Source organism: Anomalospiza imberbis, chromosome 36 (assembly GCF_031753505.1).
Source record: "Anomalospiza imberbis isolate Cuckoo-Finch-1a 21T00152 chromosome 36, ASM3175350v1, whole genome shotgun sequence".
NCBI classification, from domain to species: domain Eukaryota; kingdom Metazoa; phylum Chordata; class Aves; order Passeriformes; family Viduidae; genus Anomalospiza; species Anomalospiza imberbis.
Window position 1 is genome coordinate 56,186 of NC_089716.1, and position 18,116 is coordinate 74,301.

The window sequence follows — 18,116 nt, forward strand, 5'->3', positions numbered from 1 at the left end:
GGAAGAGAAGCTGCATTCCAGGCAGCCAGCAGAGGAGCTTTAGAAATGCAAATTAACACTGCTGGGGCAAAGTGGGGACAATGGACCTGCCTCTACTTGCCTGGGGCAGGAATTGGGCTGATTCCCTCTGCCCCTCACCCCAAGCTCTGCCTGCCTGCACAGATGGAATCTGCACAGCTGAAGGCAGAGCCCATGGTGAGGATCTCTGACTCTGCAACAGAAATGGGTGAAGCTGCAAAGGGAAACAGCAAATGGAGAATGTTGTGAAAACTTCACTAAAATAAGGGGGGATCATCCCTGTGCGCAGGCGGATCGGGAAGTCTGAACCTTCCAAGTCCCTCAGCCAGTGGGCAAAGGCAGAGGGAGATGCGGCCGGGAAAATGAGCATCCAAAGGAGGCAGCGTGCTACAACAAGGGCAGAGAGCGCATGGCAAATGCCCCACGGCCTCTCCCTCTGCTCAGCAATCGAGTCACTTTGACAGGACTCCTCGGTCTCCTCTGGCCACAGAAACCTCCGGCGACGGGAATTTCCCCGCACGGTCCCGGCCACGGGGCAGCCACCTCTGTCCCAGCCACAGCAACCGGGACGAGCCAGCGCTGCTCCGGCAGCGGCTCCTGCCCAGGCAGCGGCGGGAAGGAGACCGCGGGCAGCCGCTCCCGCAGCGCCCTCAGCCCAGGGCCGGCACGGGCCGGACACGGCACCGCCAAGCCGCCGGAGCCCCCTGCCGCCCCCTCCGCCCGCAGCGAGCCCCGAGCCCCCGCAGAACCCGGCGCGGCTCCCACCTGCGCCGGGGCCGCCTCCGAGCTCCGCCAATGCCGCCTCCCCGCGCTCCGGCCGCTGCCGCCGCTCCCGGGCCCGCACAGACGCTCCGCCAATGGCGCCGCTGCCGAGCCAGGGCCGCCCTCAGGCCGCCAGCGGGGCCGTGCTTCGCCCCGCTCTCACCAATCAGCGCGCCAGAACCGCGACTGACGGCAGCAGCGGCCAATGGCAGCGAGGGGCGGGCTCTGCACACGGCACAGCCTCGCCCCGCGCTCTCAGGGCCCCCCGGGCTGTGGGAGGGCAAAGCCGGAGATGAGGAACAGCCCTGGAACGGGCCCGGGCCCGGGCCGGCATCCATCTGCAGCACCAACAAACTGCTCCGCACCTCCCGACACGGCTTTCCCGGCCCTGCGCCTTCGCCTTCGCTGGCTCCGGCTCTGCGGGAAGCCCAGCAGCCCCACTTCTCCTGCCCCCTAATTCGGAGCATCAGCGCATCGCTTTGATTTCCCCCAAAAAGGGAAAACCGCCCCAAAGCCCTGTGGGGGAGTGGGGGAGGGGAGAGATTTCTGGCACAAAACTCCAAAAGCTCCGAGCAGGACAATGAGAAGTCAATGAAGAGCCTTGAATGCAGCTTTCCCCACGCCTCCCTCCTTCCAGCTGCACCTCCTCCCCCGGCAGTGCAGGAGACAGGGAATGGGGCCGTGCTCAGTTCATCCCCCGTGGCTTCTCCCTCTGCCCAGGGACAGGAGTCGTTCCCCTGCTGCAGCCTGCGGTCTCTCCCACCGGAGACTTCTCCAGGAACTTCTCCGACCGGAGTCCATCCCCTGGGGCACAGCCCCCCTCCAAGTGCTGCAGCGGGAAAAACGCCAGTCACTTGTTTTTACAACTTTTAAAAGTTTAATGATAATGAAATGGTTATAAAAATAGTAATACAATTAGAGTAATAAAAATTTAGAGTTCGTGTAATTACAGGACAATAAAAAGCAAAGAATTACGGACGTCCGGATGCTCTCGGGCACTTAAGCTAGGACAACATGTTTTGTGAACAAAGGAATAACTCTTAAGATCCATTCACTGTTGCATATTCATACATGCTTCATGGTTATGCATACATTCTATTTAAAATAAGAAACTCTCTCTGGAATAGGTCAACTCCTTCTTTTAATCCCCACGGCGTCTTCCAGTCTGAGCAAGGCCTGAAGAAATTACCTTCTTCTGATAAGAAACCCATAAATTCCTCTTCTCTGGAAGATTTGGGTGTTCTGTGACTGTTATCTCGAAGCCAGTATCTCATTATTTAAAAAAAAAACCCACATACATAGTTTCTATTTTAACTACTAAAGTTTCATTTTAACTACAAAACTACATTTACCATTTTATCAAAATGTTAATACAGCACTTCTAATCAATATATTTCATATAGTATTCAATTTAATATTTGTGAAAAGCCAATCATAAAATATGCATTTTTCACAGAGGACATCCCGAGGCTGCTGCAGGGACAGTGATGTCACTGCTGTGACATCATCGGGGATGGTGACATCATCAGGGACATCGCTGCTGTCACTTGTCCCCTCTCCCCTCCCCACATGGGATTTGAGACAAATTTGGGGAATTTTCTGGGAAGTTTCATTTAAATTGTCCCAAATGCTGATGGGAATTCCTGGGTGACGTCACTGGGGACACTTGGGGACACTCTGAGGATGCTCTGGGGACACTCATGGAGGCGGGGGCAGGTCAGGGGGTGAATGACCCCCTCGGTGCCTTGCAGCAGAGGCAGCTTTCTGCTGTGGCTGCAGCAGAGCCGGGTTATGAATGACAATGGAATAATTGGCTTCTGCATTTCTGCATTGGCTTCTGCGCGTTGCTATTGATCACAAGGACTTTGCTCTGGTACTTGATATTGACATTGATTATTGATGATTCCTTGTAGCTGCTCGCTGGTACAATAAAATCGATCCGTTTATGTGTGCACCGTGTAACCAATTTAATGCTAGAGTAACAAATAGATATTCTCTCCTAGGCCTTAAAATATTAAAAATAGATGAATATGAAATAGATCAATAACAAATATTGAAATAGAGACTATGCAATGTTAAAATGCTTCTGTGTGACTGACTCGGGTGTAAAACAATTCCATTGTTTCTCCCATCTGCGGACCAGCCTCACCAGGTGATAACAGTGACACAAACCTGAGAAGCATTTATGAATTTTCCAGGGGCTCTGAAACAACAGGATGGAACCACGAGAAGAAATCAAATGTATTGACTTAATCTGCAGAATGTCCTGCAGACAAGTCAGAGGTGAGAACCAAACAAGAGTTCCTGGAACATCCAAAGCTCCCGGGAGTGTTTGAATAATGTCAAAACTCAGGGATGTGTTTGTAGCCCTGCAGTGGAACCGGATCCGGAGAACGAAGGGTTAAGTTAAGGGCGGGTTCTTTGGCCGAGCGCCAAAACCCTTTTTTATCCCTTATCAAACTTTTACAAATCTCCAAGAGTGAACTTTGTTTTTCACACCCGGCTGGGGTTTGGGGGGCCCGGGGGGGTCCCCAGGCAGCCCCCGCTGCTGAGCACTGACCCCCCCTCCCCGGGCACCGGGACCCCCCAAAAACCGCACCCGCACCCCCTTCAGTGCCCCCGACCCCCCCTCGAGCACCGACCCCCCCGAGCACCGGGCCCGGACCCCCCTTTGTGCCCCCCACCCATCACGGGGGTTCCGCCCCCTCCCCTTTGAGCCCCCGGAGCCGCGGGACCCCCGGGAGCAGCGCCGGGACCGGGGGGGGCCCAGGGATGTGAGCAATGGATTTGTCAGTGTGAAAAATGCAGATTGAATGATCGGCTCTTGGCAAATATTAACTTGGATACTCTGTGTGCTGTGTTGCACAGTTATTTTGTAGAACTGTATTAATCCTTTTGAAGTAGTGTGGGAATTGCAGTTTTGGGTTATGACATAATGTCAAAATAGAAACTATGCGATGTAAGATATTTTTTGTAACGAGCTCAAGGAATGGGTAGGATAATTAAGAAATTCTTCGCACGGAGATAACAGCAAGAGTTACTGCCTCCTTCTGGGAAAAGACAAACATTCTTACACCTCTCCTCTGTCTGTAAAGAGCCACCGGGATTGAGGGGAAAAAGCTGACAAAAAGCAGAGAACACCCTTTGTTTGAAAAGAATTTATGCATCGTGGGTGAGATATTTGAATGTGCAACAGGCTATTGCTTTTAAGGGTTAACCCTTTGTTAACCAGGCATGTTTTTGTGGCTCAGTGCCCAAACCCACCCGGCTGTCTGTAATTCTTTGCTTTTTATTGTCCTTTATTGTCCTAACTCTGATTGTCCAAATTGTCATTGCTCTCACTTTTATTCCTGTTTTTATGACTATTTTATTTCTATGAAGATTTAAAACAAGTGATTGGCGTTTTTCACAGTCAAGGATTCCCAAAACCTGGCAGAAAGCTCACACAGCCTTGGACTTGTCCGTGCCAACTCTGAGATTTTATTGTGCCAGCGAGCAGCTCGAAGGAATTATCGATAATCAATATCAGTATTGAGCAGCAGAGCAAAATTCTCGAGGTCAATAGGAACCTGCAAAATCCAACAGAGAAATGCAAAAGCCAACAGAGAAATGCAAAAGCATTCTGATTGTGCTCAGAATGTCCCCAAGTGTCCCCAGTGATGTCACCCCAGGAAGTCCCATCAGCATTTGGGACAATTTCGGTGAAAATTCCCAGAAATGTCCCCAAATGTGTCTCAAAGCCTGCGCAGGGAGGGGACAAGTGACAGCAGCGATGTCCCCGATGATGTCATCACTCCGATGACATCACTGCGGTGACATCACTGTCCCTGCAGCAGCCTCGGGATGTCCGCGATGGCTTTTTGGCTCCGCTCAGCCACTGTGCGGCCACTGGGGCCACCGGAGCCACGGGGGGCTTCACGAGGAGCCTGCAGATGTCCCCAAGTATCCCCAGGAGGTGACGCGTGGCCAGGCGGGCACTGGCCTCCCACAGCCGCTCGGCCATGGCCGCCTTGGCCACCAAGTCCCTGAGGACATCGGGGGACGCCTCATTTGTTCCCTGCAGGATGGCCTCGATGGCCTCGAGCCGGCGACACATCCCCCAGACGAAACACCAGGCTCTTTTCCACGCGGCCAGCAAGTGCTCCAGGGGCCCCAGGGCCACCTCCGAGCGCTGTCCCCTTCCGGTGGCCGCCTCCTCCTCGTTGGTGGCCGCAGGCACCCGGACCCCAGGGGCGGCCCCTGCCGAGGCCACCTCCTCCCTGTCCGTCAGTCGCGGTTCTGGCGCGCTGATGGGTGAGAGCGGGGCGAAGCACGGCCCCGCTGGCGGCCTGAGGGCGGCCCTGGCTCGGCAGCGGCGCCATTGGCGGAGCGTCTGTGCGGGCCCGGGAGCGGCGGCAGCGGCCGGAGCGCGGGGAGGCGGCATTGGCGGAGCTCGGAGGCGGCCCCGGCGCAGGTGGGAGCCGCGCCGGGTTCTGCGGGGGCTCGGGGCTCGCTGCGGGCGGAGGGGGGCGGCAGGGGGCTCCGGCGGCTTGGCGGTGCCGTGTCCGGCCCGTGCCGGCCCTGGGCTGAGGGCGCTGCGGGAGCGGCTGCCCGCGGTCTCCTTCCCGCCGCTGCCTGGGCAGGAGCCGCTGCCGGAGCAGCGCTGGCTCGTCCCGGTTGCTGTGGCTGGGACAGAGGTGGCTGCCCCGTGGCCGGGACCGTGCGGGGAAATTCCCGTCGCCGGAGGTTTCTGTGGCCAGAGGAGACCGAGGAGTCCTGTCAAAGTGACTCGATTGCTGAGCAGAGGGAGAGGCCGTGGGGCATTTGCCATGCGCTCTCTGCCCTTGTTGTAGCACGCTGCCTCCTTTGGATGCTCATTTTCCCGGCCGCATCTCCCTCTGCCTTTGCCCACTGGCTGAGGGACTTGGAAGGTTCAGACTTCCCGATCCGCCTGCGCACAGGGATGATCCCCCCTTATTTTAGTGAAGTTTTCACAACATTCTCCATTTGCTGTTTCCCTTTGCAGCTTCACCCATTTCTGTTGCAGAGTCAGAGATCCTCACCATGGGCTCTGCCTTCAGCTGTGCAGATTCCATCTGTGCAGGCAGGCAGAGCTTGGGGTGAGGGGCAGAGGGAATCAGCCCAATTCCTGCCCCAGGCAAGAAGAGCCAGGTCCATTGTCCCCACTTTGCCCCAGCAGTGTTAATTTGCATTTCTAAAGCTCCTCTGCTGGCTGCCTGGAATGCAGCTTCTCTTCCAGAGCAGCCTCCAGCAGCCTCACATGTGGCCCCCCCACAACCTGCAGCTTTTTTAATTTTTTCTTTCAAATCGTCTATTTTCTGTTTATGAGTTAAAGGGTCACCTTTAAATATCTTCTCCTTTTTCAAAATGCAGCCTAAAGGTGAACGTCGAAAAACCCAGACCAAAATTTTGGTATCTCTCACAGAAACATACACAAAAAAATTCCAAGGCAATTAATTTTTTTCTTCTTCTCCTCGGAGTAAAAGCTCATTCTCACATCCCTGGCCCAAACCTAACCGGCAATATAGAAGTAGGATTATTACTAAAAATACTCTTCTGCTATAAACTTTGCACTGAAAGTGCCAAAAAAAAAAAAAACAACAAAACTCCACCAATATGTTTAGTGTTAGAATCAAGGCATTCCTTGATTCTGGCCAGGATCTGCAACAGAAATCATTCCATCCCTACATAGCCCGGGTGTGCAGAGAAAATCATTCCATGACACGTGAGTTTGACTAGATTTTTCCCAAACTTGATACAGTCTGAACCAATCTAAATCCATCGGTTTAATGTTCTACAGTTTCAAGTTGTGCAGTTTTTAGTGTTTGGGTTCCTGTTGGACCCGGATTTCTTGGCTTCTGCTGTTCATCAGGTCGGAAGTGCTGGATTTCCTTCTCAGCCTTTTCCAGAGCAGGTGTCTCCAGCTCTGCCGGGGGCAGTGTCTGGGGTAGGTGTTGGTTGCTGTTTGCTGCTGGGCGTTATCTTTGTGGGAATCTTTTGGGCCATTCCCAGAGTGTTGAGATGTTAAACTCATCTCCACTGAGTGGTGGAACATCCCTTAGAAAAACCTTTACCATTTCCTTCCCCGAGGCCAAGGCAAACCAAGGCTGAGTAGAGAAATAAAATGTTAAAAATGTTCAAGTCTATGACCTGGTGTATTTTCCATCAGTGCAATCCCAGGCAGAGCAGTGTGTGAGTGTGGCTGAGACCCAGAGTGGAATTGTGCCGTTGTCTTCGGCAGCAGTTGTGGCAGTGCAGGCCCAGAAAGCACTGAAGCTGCAGCAGTGGCAGCAAGGATTGGCCCCGGTGGCTGGAGATGCCAAAGGAGGGTGCCCAGGCAGAGGATTTGAGCAGAGGATGTGTGGGCAGGCCCAGGGGCTTGCCCCGCTGTGGAGCCCTGGCTGCTGCTGCGCTGCCTTCAGTGCAGGCTCCGTGGGGGCCTCCCATGCTCCTGCTGCAGGCGGGAAGTGCAAATCTCCGGGGCTTCAGAGCCCTGGAGCCCAGGCTGAGGGGTCCCCCGTGCTCAGCTGTGCTGGGGGCTGTTTCTGGCCTCAGGGACACTTGGCATGGGCCACGCCACTTGGCCACCAGTGGTGCTGCTTTGCCCTCCTTAGGCAGGGCCCGATGTCCTGCTTGGATGTTGGGAACAGCAAAGTGCCAAGGCAGGCTCTGTGCCAGCCCAGCTTCCTGTGGGAGAGATTTCACAAGAGACAGGACTCTGGCCACAGACTGCTTTAAATGTACATCCCTTATCCCCACCCTGCACTGGGTGGAGAATTACCAGGGTAAGGAATTCCCAAGATCAATTGCAAGGGAGAGAATTGAATATCTGCCCTGGGTCTGGCTCTTCTTCTTGCCAAAGCCAACGGCAAAAGCCGTACCCATGGCATCTTGGTTTACAGCCCTGACTCCTTCCCAGGGGCTGTTTGGGTGGGCTCTCCCCTGCCCAGGAGGGCAATGCCTCTGCCAGGTGCTTGTGGCTGACCCCGTCCCCTGGGTGCTGGGGCCCCCTTGGGTCCTGGGGTTGATCCCTGAGCGGCTGTAGGAGCTGTGCCATGGCCTTTGCCTTCAGCTTGGCCTTTTGCTCGTCCCTTCTTGCATTCAGCTGCTGTGCCTTTGTGCCTAAGTGCTCCAGGGCCTTCTTCTGCCACTCCTGCAGCCCCCCTCGCTGCCTGTGTGTCCTGGTTCAGGGTAAATTTGGGACAGGAACCCCCGAAGGTGTTCCTCTAGAAAGCAGATTCAATCGGCCCCTCCCCCCAAATGGTTCGGGAAAAAAATCTTTCTTTGGAGAAAAGTGGAAAAACCTTGTTTCTTAAACAAGCACACCTAATCAATATTAAACAATGAAAGTTCTTGCCACTCCAAGAAAGAGAGACACACTCAGAAAAATCCACCCGGTCTGCAGCTCAGCTCACTCAGTCTCTGATCAGTCCCTCCGGCACTGGAAATGCCGTGGCCCAGGCCCGGCCCGCTGGGTCACAGCTGCGAGCTGCTGATCTCTTCTGGCTGTTCAGTCCAGAGCAGGTGTGAGCAGGTCCAAAGAAAAGGAAGAAGCCACAGTCCAGTGAACTTCTTTGCCCCAGCTAGCTAAAACTAACTAAAAAGCAAAGGAGAGCTCTGTCTCACTGTCTGTCCGTGTGCAGACAAGGCAGCCCAGCAGCAGGAATGTGGAGGAGTGAGCGCAGTTCCTGAAAACAAATTCAGGGCTTCTTCTCCCGCCCCTTCACTCCTGGAACAAGTCTTAAAGGTGCAAAACTTACTATTCAGCATAAACAGAACAGACAACTGGGGATAAAAGCATCATACAGCCAGTGTAGGACAATGTGAGTGCTCATCCTCTGAGAGCTGCTGAGCTTTCTGCAAAATCTTTCCTTTCTCCAGAAACCCAAACCAGATGCTTAATAGAAAACCCTGATCCTTCCATGTACAATCTGCATTTCCCAGATGTTGCTTTGTTTTCCTCCTTGTGCTCAGGGTGCCCTCCCCAGCCCGTATCCCAGAGCCGGTCCCTGTCCTGCCGCAGTGTCCAAAGGCGGCCCCCCCGGCGGGCAGGGCCGGCAGCTCCACGGGGCCGGGCAGCGGCCGGGGCGTCCCGCAGCCTCCTGGGGGCCGGGGGCCACTGCCGGCCCTGCCCGGGACTGGTGGGGTCAGGCAGCGCCCGGCGCTGAGCCCCGGCTGCCCCACAGCCCCGGCCCGGCCCCGCAGCTCCCCACAGGCCCCCAGCCCGTGCTCCCGGTCCCGCACCTCTGCGCCCGGTGCTGCCGCTGCCCACCACAGAGAAAACCCCTGACATCCTGACCTTCTGTTCCTGTCCTGGGAACTGGGAATTCAAAGTATCAGCTGGTAAATTTTGAGAATAGGACCCTGCTGAAATACATCCCATTCCTGAGTTTTTTTCTCTTCCTCTCTTTTCCATCATCCTTTCTCTTAGCACATAGATTGCTCCTGCTGCTTCTTGCCTTCACCATATTGCTGCACACTGCCCTTCACCCGATCCCTTCCCAGCACACCGACACCATCCATCCCCTGTTGTCCAAATCCCTTCTCCACTTCCCTTATTGCTCCCCTGGGTGTCCATGTCCTTAGTTACCTCTGGGGGAATGTGCAAACTACCTCAACATTCTCCCAAGGGACCCTTCAGAGACATTTTGGGATCATCATCCCTTTGGCCAGGACCCCTGCCTGGCTTTCCCTTTTCTCCCCTCCCTGGGTGCCCTGCCATGTTCACTCCCCGAAGATCCCAGTGCAGTCACTGCTGAGATTTTCAGTGTTCTCTCCCTGCTGACTCTTCACAGACCCCCCTGATGTGTCCCTCGTCTGTCTCCTGGTCACTCCCGGGTCCCCAATCGATCCCCGGTGCCGCCGCCAGCCAAGGGAGCCGATCACCCAAAGTGGGTGAGGCACCTTCAGCTGCACTCCCTGCCCGCCGCCCCGGACGGTGGAAGGAATTCCGGATGAGCCCCAGGGTGTGTGGGAAAATTGACATCAGCAGAGGTTTCTGTCCACAAAGCAGACAGAGGAGTCCTGTAAAAGTAATTTCATTCCTAGAAATGGGAGAGGCCGTGGGACATTCCCCATGGGATCTCTGCAGTTGCTGGAGGACACAGCCTCCTTTTCATCCCAATTCTCCTGGCCACATCTCCCTCTCCCTTTCCCCACTGGCTGAAGTACTTGAGAGGTGCAGACTTCTCAATCCACCTACTACATACCCCCTTCATATGCACCCCACTATTGTATAACAGACGATATTCATGGCTCTGTTAAGTCTTTGTTGTTCTTCGGGAAGTTCATGAATTGAGCAGGACCTTGGCTGAGCAGCAGTCTGTGTCATCAATTGATAACATGTCCTGAAACCGATGGCTTCTCCTGTCACTTCCTTATGTGCAGGTGCCTGGCCATATCTCGGAGCAGTTTCACAGCATCTGTTTGTAAAGACACTTTCCTCTTGTTCCTTTCATGGGGGTCCCCCGTTTGCGGGACATCCCCCCTGGAGCAGGGTGTCCCCTCTTTGCTGCAGCCCCAGCCCTCAGGCAGAGCTCAGCCAATCAGAGCGCAGGGCGCTGATGACTCACCAGTTGCCAGGCAGACTCGCAGCTCCCAGCGTTCCCCACCTGGACCCCACCTGCGCCCCCCCCTCGACCACATCGCCCCCGCGAGGGGAATTTGGGGAGGTGGGAGTGGGGCAGCCGCAGGAGTCAGGAGCAGGGGGGCTCGCCGTGGAGGCTGTCATGGAGGTGGTGGGATTGCGCCGCGGGGCGGGTTCGGGGGAGCGTGGTCAGCCGCAGCCGTGGCGCGGCGCACAGCTGCTGGGAGCTCGCAGGCTGGACGGTGGTGGCTGCTGGGTCGGTGGGGAGGGACGGCTCTGCCGTATCGGCGATGTCAGGAGTCGAAGCCGGAGCAGCAGCAGGGACGAGAGAGGCTGTGGACACCCATGCAGATGCCACGCCGCGGGACGCGCGGGGCGGTTTGGGGTGCGGGACGGCTTCATCCCCCAGCACAAGCGCTGCTGTGCCGGGACCGCGGCGCCTTGCCGATATGTCGGTAGGGACAGGAGCAGCCCCGGGCATTTGCCCTGCCGCGGGGGTTGGGGCATGCTGCACGCGCTTGAACGCCAGGGGAAGTGGACAGCATTCCCGCGGTAGCATGTACAAGGGGAACTGGTGACGCGAACGCGGGCACTGCTGTCGTTGTCGGCACTGCAGATTCGTAATCGGCAAGAGACAGCGATGATGAGGCAGCGACGGATGCAGACGAGATTCCGGGCGCCACCAGCGCCGCGTCGGTGGCGGCGAGGGGGACTTGGGGTGGTTGTAGAAGTGTGGCCGCCTGACTCTGCAGGAGGCCGGCGATGATGGCGGCCACGGCCGCAAGAGGCGTGGCTGGAGGAGCGGCAGCACCTGCGGGGGGTGGGGGGGTCCACCTGGACCTGCGGGGGGAAGGGGGTGGCGGGGCCGCCACGACGCCAGCAGCGGAGGTGTTGCCGCGATGACACCGGTGGGCGGGCTCGCAGGGAAGGCAGCGAGTGGGGGGGACCGCCACAATGACGCTGGAGCCGGGGGGAGGAACCGCGGCAACAAGGACGGCGGGGTTGAACGCGATTGCGGGCGCGGGGATGGCGGGAGCGATGGGCGGGGCCGCGGGGTCCGGAGGGGGGGCTGGGGCCGGGGAACGGGCGCCGCGACCGCAGGGGCGGGGGCTGGGGCGGCAGGGGTCAGCGGAGCCGCGGATGGCAGAGCCGCGTGGCGCGGGGGGGAGGCGGGGGGCGTGCCGCGTTGGAGACTTGCCTAGAAATGGAGCGGAATCTCAGCAACAGCATGGACAAGCGGAGCGACTGCTGCGGGCTGGTCTGTGCAGAAACAGCTCGACCAGCGCCATGCACGCTGGGACAAGGTCAGCGGCAGCCGTGTCGCAGGGGGAGATAGTATTAAAGAGTCTGCTTCCAACTGTGCCCCAAAAGTCTCTGGTAAAGACGGCTAAACGCTCAGCATTTGGGAAGTTAACTAAAGACCATTCTAACAGGTTTTGTAGCTCTTGCTTAGGTAATGTGATGTTGCTGCATCTTAATAAATGCTTTAGTTGCTTATAGAGATCCCGGTCATGGGCAGAGTGGGATTGTCCCATTTTTACACAAGTGTAGCTCACCTTGGTGTCGCAGAAGCAGGGTCCTCACTCAGAACTCCGGCGTGGGAGGCTGGCCAGGCACTCCGGTCAGCATTCAGGACGCTGCGTTGAGGTTCCCCTGAGAGCTCCAGTTCCAGGTGTTGCTCAGGACCTCCAGACTCCACTCACTCAGAGCCACAGTGCAGACGGTGCAGAGCAGCGCTCGCCTGTGCTCGGGGCACACAGCAGTGTCCCTCCAGAGAGCTCCGGTCGGCGCTTCTCGGTGCTGGAGGGATGCCAGGCAAGGGTCCTCAGAGAGCTCCAGGTGCTCGCTACTTAGTAACAGCTGCCTGTGCCCGGGGGTTGCCTCAGCAAAATTCTCAGGACACCCATTCGAAGGCTACGACAGGTTATTTAGTTACCGTCCATGAAGAAGTCTGGCACAGGTGGAAAAGTTGAAGGGTGTGGCACTTCCACGTTGGGCACCAGTCTGTGGCGAGGGCTGGTCCTGGACGGTCAGGACGGACGGAGACTAGAGATCTCTGAAGTCACGTCTTAGGATATACAGTTTATTGTGGGGTCCTGCTTGGAGCTGCCAGCCGCAGCTCGAAGCAGGCCTCAAGGAGTAAGGGCAGGGTGAGATAGCGAGAGAGTTCCAAGAGAGGGTCCAAGAGGGTAGAGAGAAGGGGCGGGCAAGAGGTCCCTGGTCTCCTGGGTACACCTTATCAAGGGGGCTTGAAAGTGGGTGCGGAATAAAACTTTGGACCAATGGGATTACAGATACATGATACTCCAGGGCAGGGTTACAGGTGCAGGATAAACTATACATTTTTGAGGGATGAGACAGAAAACTTTATCTGACCCTTGGATCTGTCTGTGGGTCAAAAAAGGGAGTTACCTTCTGCTAGCTGCACCACTGTCCACCAGCTACTTAGCAACCAAGGTCCAAAATCTCAAAGCTTCTTCTCATCTCAGTTTCACTCACAGTCTCTGTATTTTCCAAAACCTTTGCTAAACAATCATATTTATAAAGGTTTCTCATTTCATCTTCCCCAACATGGATACATGCTTTTCACAGGGTGAATCTTTGTGTTTCTGAGCTTGCTTGGGCTAAATGTTGGTGCTTTAGTTTTATGTGGCAGCTGAATCTTTATCTTTTGGAGGAGGTTTTTGCTGACTTCTGATGTTTGGGGAGTTTTTGATCTGTGTCTTGAAGTTTGCAGGATCTCTGGGCTGAATCTTGGTGTTTTGGAGGTTCTCACAGACACAGGATTCCCAATGACTTCCTGAGAAGAACTTGGGCAGGGAGGAACCTCCAGTCCAAGGTGCTCTTCTCTTGTTTTTTCCCCAAACCAGGATTTGTCATTCTCAGGGTGTGGCTGGATGGAGGAGGAGGAAAAGCCCCGGAGATCCTGCAGGAGGAGGGGCTGCAAAACCAGCCCAGGGAGCTGTGGGGAGGAAGGAGCCCCCCTGAGCCAGGAAGGCAGCCAGAGATCCAGCTGGAGCTCAGAGCTGGTGGAGAAGCCTCATGGCAGGGAGAAGCCTCACAAATGCTTGGAATGTGGGCAGGGTTTCAGCCAGAGCTCCAGCCTGATCCGGCACCAGAGGATCCACACTGGGGAACGGCCCTACGAGTGTGGGGAGTGTGGGAAGGGTTTCAGCCAGAGCTCCCACCTGATCCAGCACCAGAGGATCCACACTGGGGACTGGCCCCACGAGTGTGGGGAGTGTGGGAAGGGTTTCAGCCGGAGCTCCACCCTGATCCAGCACCAGGTGATCCACACTGGGGAACGGCCCTACACCTGCTTGGAATGTGGGAAGAGCTTTGGGTGGAGCTCAGACCTGAGAAGACACCAGCGCACCCACACTGGGGAGAGGCCCTACGAGTGTCCCCAGTGTGGGAAGAGGTTTCACACCAGCTCAAATCTCCTCCTACATAAGCGGATTCACACAGAGGAGAGGCCCTTCCGCTGCCCTGACTGCGGGAAGGGATTCAGGCGAAACTCCCACCTCACCATGCACCGGCGCATCCACACTGGGGAGAGGCCCTACGAGTGTGGGGAGTGTGGGAAGAGCTTCTCCAGGAACTCAAACTTGACCCAACACCAACGGAGGCACCACTAAGGGAAGCCCTGGGAATGCCCCGAGTGAGGGAAGAGCTTGGAGTGAGGGAAGAGAGTGAGGGAAGAGCTTCGTGGGCTGCTCCAGCTCCATCCCCCATGGGAGGCTCCGGGCTGGATGATCCCCAGTGATCCCCGTTGAGCAGAGCCCTGGTGCCCCCGAATGGGGAATAAAACAGAGAGGAAAACAATGGAGCTGATAAAGGGGCCGATATCTGAGGCCTGACTGAGCAGAAACTGTGGGAGACACAGACACAGTTTAAGTCTCCCTGGGCAAGAAGTGACCAAGCAACCTGTTGTGAGACTTTGTGATAAGATAATGTTCCCAGGTGCCGTGATGTCATGAAGAATGTGTAACCAATGGGAAATTGTTAGCAAACATCAAGCCCTGTCTGAGCACCACACAAGTAAAACCCTGTATAAACACCTGGTACCCTCAATGAAATTGGCTTCTGGTCTAAACTCGGCTGTCCCCGTCTCTCCATCGTGGATAAGCCCTGTTGTGGGTGATCCCCGTTGGGTGGGGGGAAGGTGTTGGAGGGATTTCTTTCCCTTCTCCTTGTGCTGCTGTGTTTGGTTGGTAATAAATTCCCTCCGTGTGCCCAGGCTGGGTCTGTTGTCCCCGTGCCGGTGCTCGGGGCGGGATCTCTGCCGTTGCTTCTCTCCAGTCCCGGGCCTCTCCTCAGCCAATGAGAGAACGCGATGGACAAGAGTCAGCCAATCAGCGCGAGCGGGGCTGATGACTCACCAGTTGCCGGGCAGACCCGCAGCACCCAGTGTTCCCCACCTGGACCCCACCCTCCCTGCCCAGTCCCGGCCCCCGCGTGGGGTCCCCCCAAGTCCCTCCCCACTGCCCCCCATAACCTGGGCTGGGTTTAACTGGGAAGCTTTACTGGGAAGACTGGGAGCAGGCAGGCGGGGGCAGAGTGACAGCAGGGTTGGGGGGACACACGACCCCCCCCAAAATCAGCGTGGGGATGAAGCGGGGGGGTCCCGGCCGGGCCCAAGACCACGGGAAGGGACTGCAGCCGGCGGCGGCTCAGGAGCTCTGTGGGCAGAGAAAAGGGGGTGACACCGGGCTGGAGCCCCGGGGAAGGAGCACACAAGCTCCTAGAAGCTGAGCCCCAGCGCCAGGAAGACGAAGCCCAACTTGGAGCCCCCGATCCCTGACAGCATCTTGCTGCGGGCGGCATCCAGTGGCATCTCTGGGGGGTCTGCAGGGGTAAGGACCTCCCAAAACCTCTCAGAGACACCCCAAGCCACTCCAAGTACCTTCCCAGTCACCCCCATCCCACCCAGAACCCCCTGAAACCTCCCCCCGATCCCTTCCCGGCCTCCCCAGGACCCACCAAAGCCTTGCCCATCCTTCTCAGGATCCCACAGCCCCCTTCCAGTTGCCTCGCACCGCGCCAGGACCCACAAACCCTGTCCCAGTCCCTTCTCAGCCTCACCAGGACTCACACAGACCCCTCCTAGTCTCTTCCCAGCACAACCAACCTCATCCCAAGCTCTGCTTTTCCATCCCCAATCTCCTTCCAGCTCCTCTAGACTCACTCCAATCCTTCCCAGTCACACCCAGCACCTCCAAACTCCCTCCCAGTGTCCAGCAGGACTGCCAGAACCATCCCACCCTCCCCAGCATCCTTGAAACCACTTCTCAGCCCTTCCACACCTCCAAGCCCCTCTCCCAGCTGAAACCAGGCTGTCTCCAACTCCCTCCCAGTTGCTCCCAGCACATCCCAGTGGCTCTGGCAGCACCCCCAATTCCTCCCCCATGCCCCAGTGCCAGCTCAGGGGGTGCTCCAGGCTGATGTGCTCCACCTGGCAGCTGCAGGTGAGCCCGCGCCAGGGGGGTGTTTCCAGCAGCACCAGGAGCTGGTAGGTCCAGTCCTTGTTGGGGACCATGTCGGTGGCCTCCACAGAGAGCTCCTGCTGGCCCTGGAACCACCTCAGCTGGGTGTGGGCAGGGTAGAAATCCATCACGGAGCAGCCCCGGGCTGAGAGCTCGAGGGCACCAGCGAGATGGATGCGCTGGGAGGCACTGGGAGAGAGCGGGGACAGACTGGGATCAGCTGGGGGGAACTGGGAGAGAGAGGGGAGGGGTGGGGTGGCCTTGGGAGGGACTGGGAATGGACTGGGAAGGACTGGGGTGGCACTCAGAGAGATGGGAGGGGATGGGGGGCACTGGGAGGGAGGATGGAGGTCTAGGAGTGAACTGGGAATGGACTGGGAATGGACTGGGAGGGACTGGGGCGGCACTGGGAGGAACTGGGAACGAAGCGCGCGGCACTGGGAGGCCGAGTCCAGTGCGGGGCACTCGGCGCTGCGGGTCTGCCTGGCAACTGATGAGTCATCAGAGACACGCGCTCTGATTGGCTGAGAGGCGGCAGCACCACGCTAGGCTGAGATGGACAGCCGGGAGGCACTGGGAGAGACTGGGATGGACTGGGAGAGCCACGGGGCTCAGTGGCAGGGACACAAGGTCTCGGGGATGGGCACAAGGAGGGCTGAGGGCTCTGGGCCGATTCCAGGGAGGTTTTGAGGGGCTCCAGGGTCATTGCCAGGGCAGGGCCCGAGGGGACACGCTCTGCCCCGCGCTCACCTCGGCGCTCCGTGAGGAACGGGCTGAGACACTCGTGGTTGTACCGGCACAGCCAGTCCGCCGCAGCCCTTTTTTGCTCCATAACGTCTGGGTCGCTGTTCCAATACCTGGCTGCTGTCTCCCCATAGGGGGTGAACCCCAAAAAGTGCCCCACGTCGCAGTCGAACATCGCGTACTGCTCCCGATTGTAGATGAACCTGCTCAGGTACCTCACCTTCTCCGTGCCGTTCATGAAGTGACACTCGGACTTTCCCACGTACTGGAACACCCCTGTGTGTGCAGGACACAGGTCCGGGGGTGCCCCCCCAGCAGCCCCAGAGCTCCGGGATCCACCCCGGATCCCCACTCCGCACCCCCTTTGCCCCAGGGCCGCCTTGGCTCCTTCCTGCCCGAGCTGCCACTTCCTCTTTTCCACCCTTCCCCCCTTTGCCCTTCCACATCCTCTCCCCTCCGACTTTCAGCCTCTCCCCAGATGAGTTTTGGGGTGCCATTTACTCCTTTTCCTCTTTCCCAACCTTTTAAACACAATTTCCCAAAAGCCCTGCCTTCCTTCCTGCTCAGGTTTGGGGTCCTACCCTCGCCTTTAACCCACTTTCCCACCCTCTCTCGACCCTTCGTCACCTGCCCCCAATCCTCAGCCCCTCCCGCTCTTCCTTTCGGGCTCCCCTCCTCCTCCTCCCCCTGCAATTTCGGGCTCCCACCGCCCCCTTTTCCCCATTCTCCCCCCTGTCCCACCGCCTTCCGCCCCCCCCGCTCTCCCGAGAGCTCCGCGCCCGCAGCCGGGGGGGCTCCCAGCACCACCAGTGCCACCAGTACGGCCCCAGCTGCCGCCACTCGCCCCATGGCCAGCGCCGCCCAGGGAGCACCAGCCCCAGAGCGGCCGCGCTGCGCTGGCAGCACCAGTCCGGAGCAGCGCGGGCTCAGCAGCGCCGCGCGCTCTCATTGGCTCCGAGCACTTTTGGGCACCGATTGCCGAGGCTCTGCCGCACAACCGATGACTCCTCAACTCCTCGCGCTCCCATTGGCTGCAGCGCGTTTTGGCTGCGTTTGGATTGGCTGAGCGGTTCCGGGACGCTGCAGCCCCGGCTGGGGCTTTTCCAGGCACGGGGAGCCTTGGGGCGCTGCGCAGCTGGGAGCTCAGCTGTGCCCAGAAATGTGTGCCCGGCTGCGCGGGGTCTCAGGGGTGCCCGTGGCGAGGGGTGACGCTGGCCCCATGCCAGGCACCCCCCAGAGCCGCTCTGTCCCTGCCCCCCGCAGCCGCACAGGGACAGCAAATGGAACCGAGGGTTCCTGCCTGGGGACAAGGAGCGGGAGAGATCCCTCAGCAAATCCGGCACGGGCACAACAGACCCGGCCCGGGCACAGGGAGGGAATTTATTACCAACCAAATCACACCAGGACAAGGAGAGGGGAAAGAAATCTCTCCAACACCTTCCCCCCACCCAACCGGGATCACCCAGAACGGGGTCACCGGGGCTCTGCCCAACGGGGCTCACTGGGGATCATCCAACGTG

The 18,116-nt window shown here is 57.8% G+C and overlaps 1 protein-coding gene and 1 pseudogene across 1 annotated transcript; both read right to left on the minus strand.

Annotated features, from left to right (window-relative positions):
• Positions 1-18,116, minus strand: part of LOC137464098 (uncharacterized) — a 1,364,046-nt pseudogene that overhangs the window by 48,326 nt on the left and 1,297,604 nt on the right.
• On the minus strand, positions 14,876-17,445 carry LOC137464072 (class II histocompatibility antigen, B-L beta chain-like). The gene is given in 6 exon segments (XM_068175387.1): positions 14,876-15,059; positions 15,112-15,205; positions 15,779-15,991; positions 15,994-16,041; positions 16,603-16,875; positions 17,364-17,445. Coding segments are annotated over 6 exon segments (894 nt in total).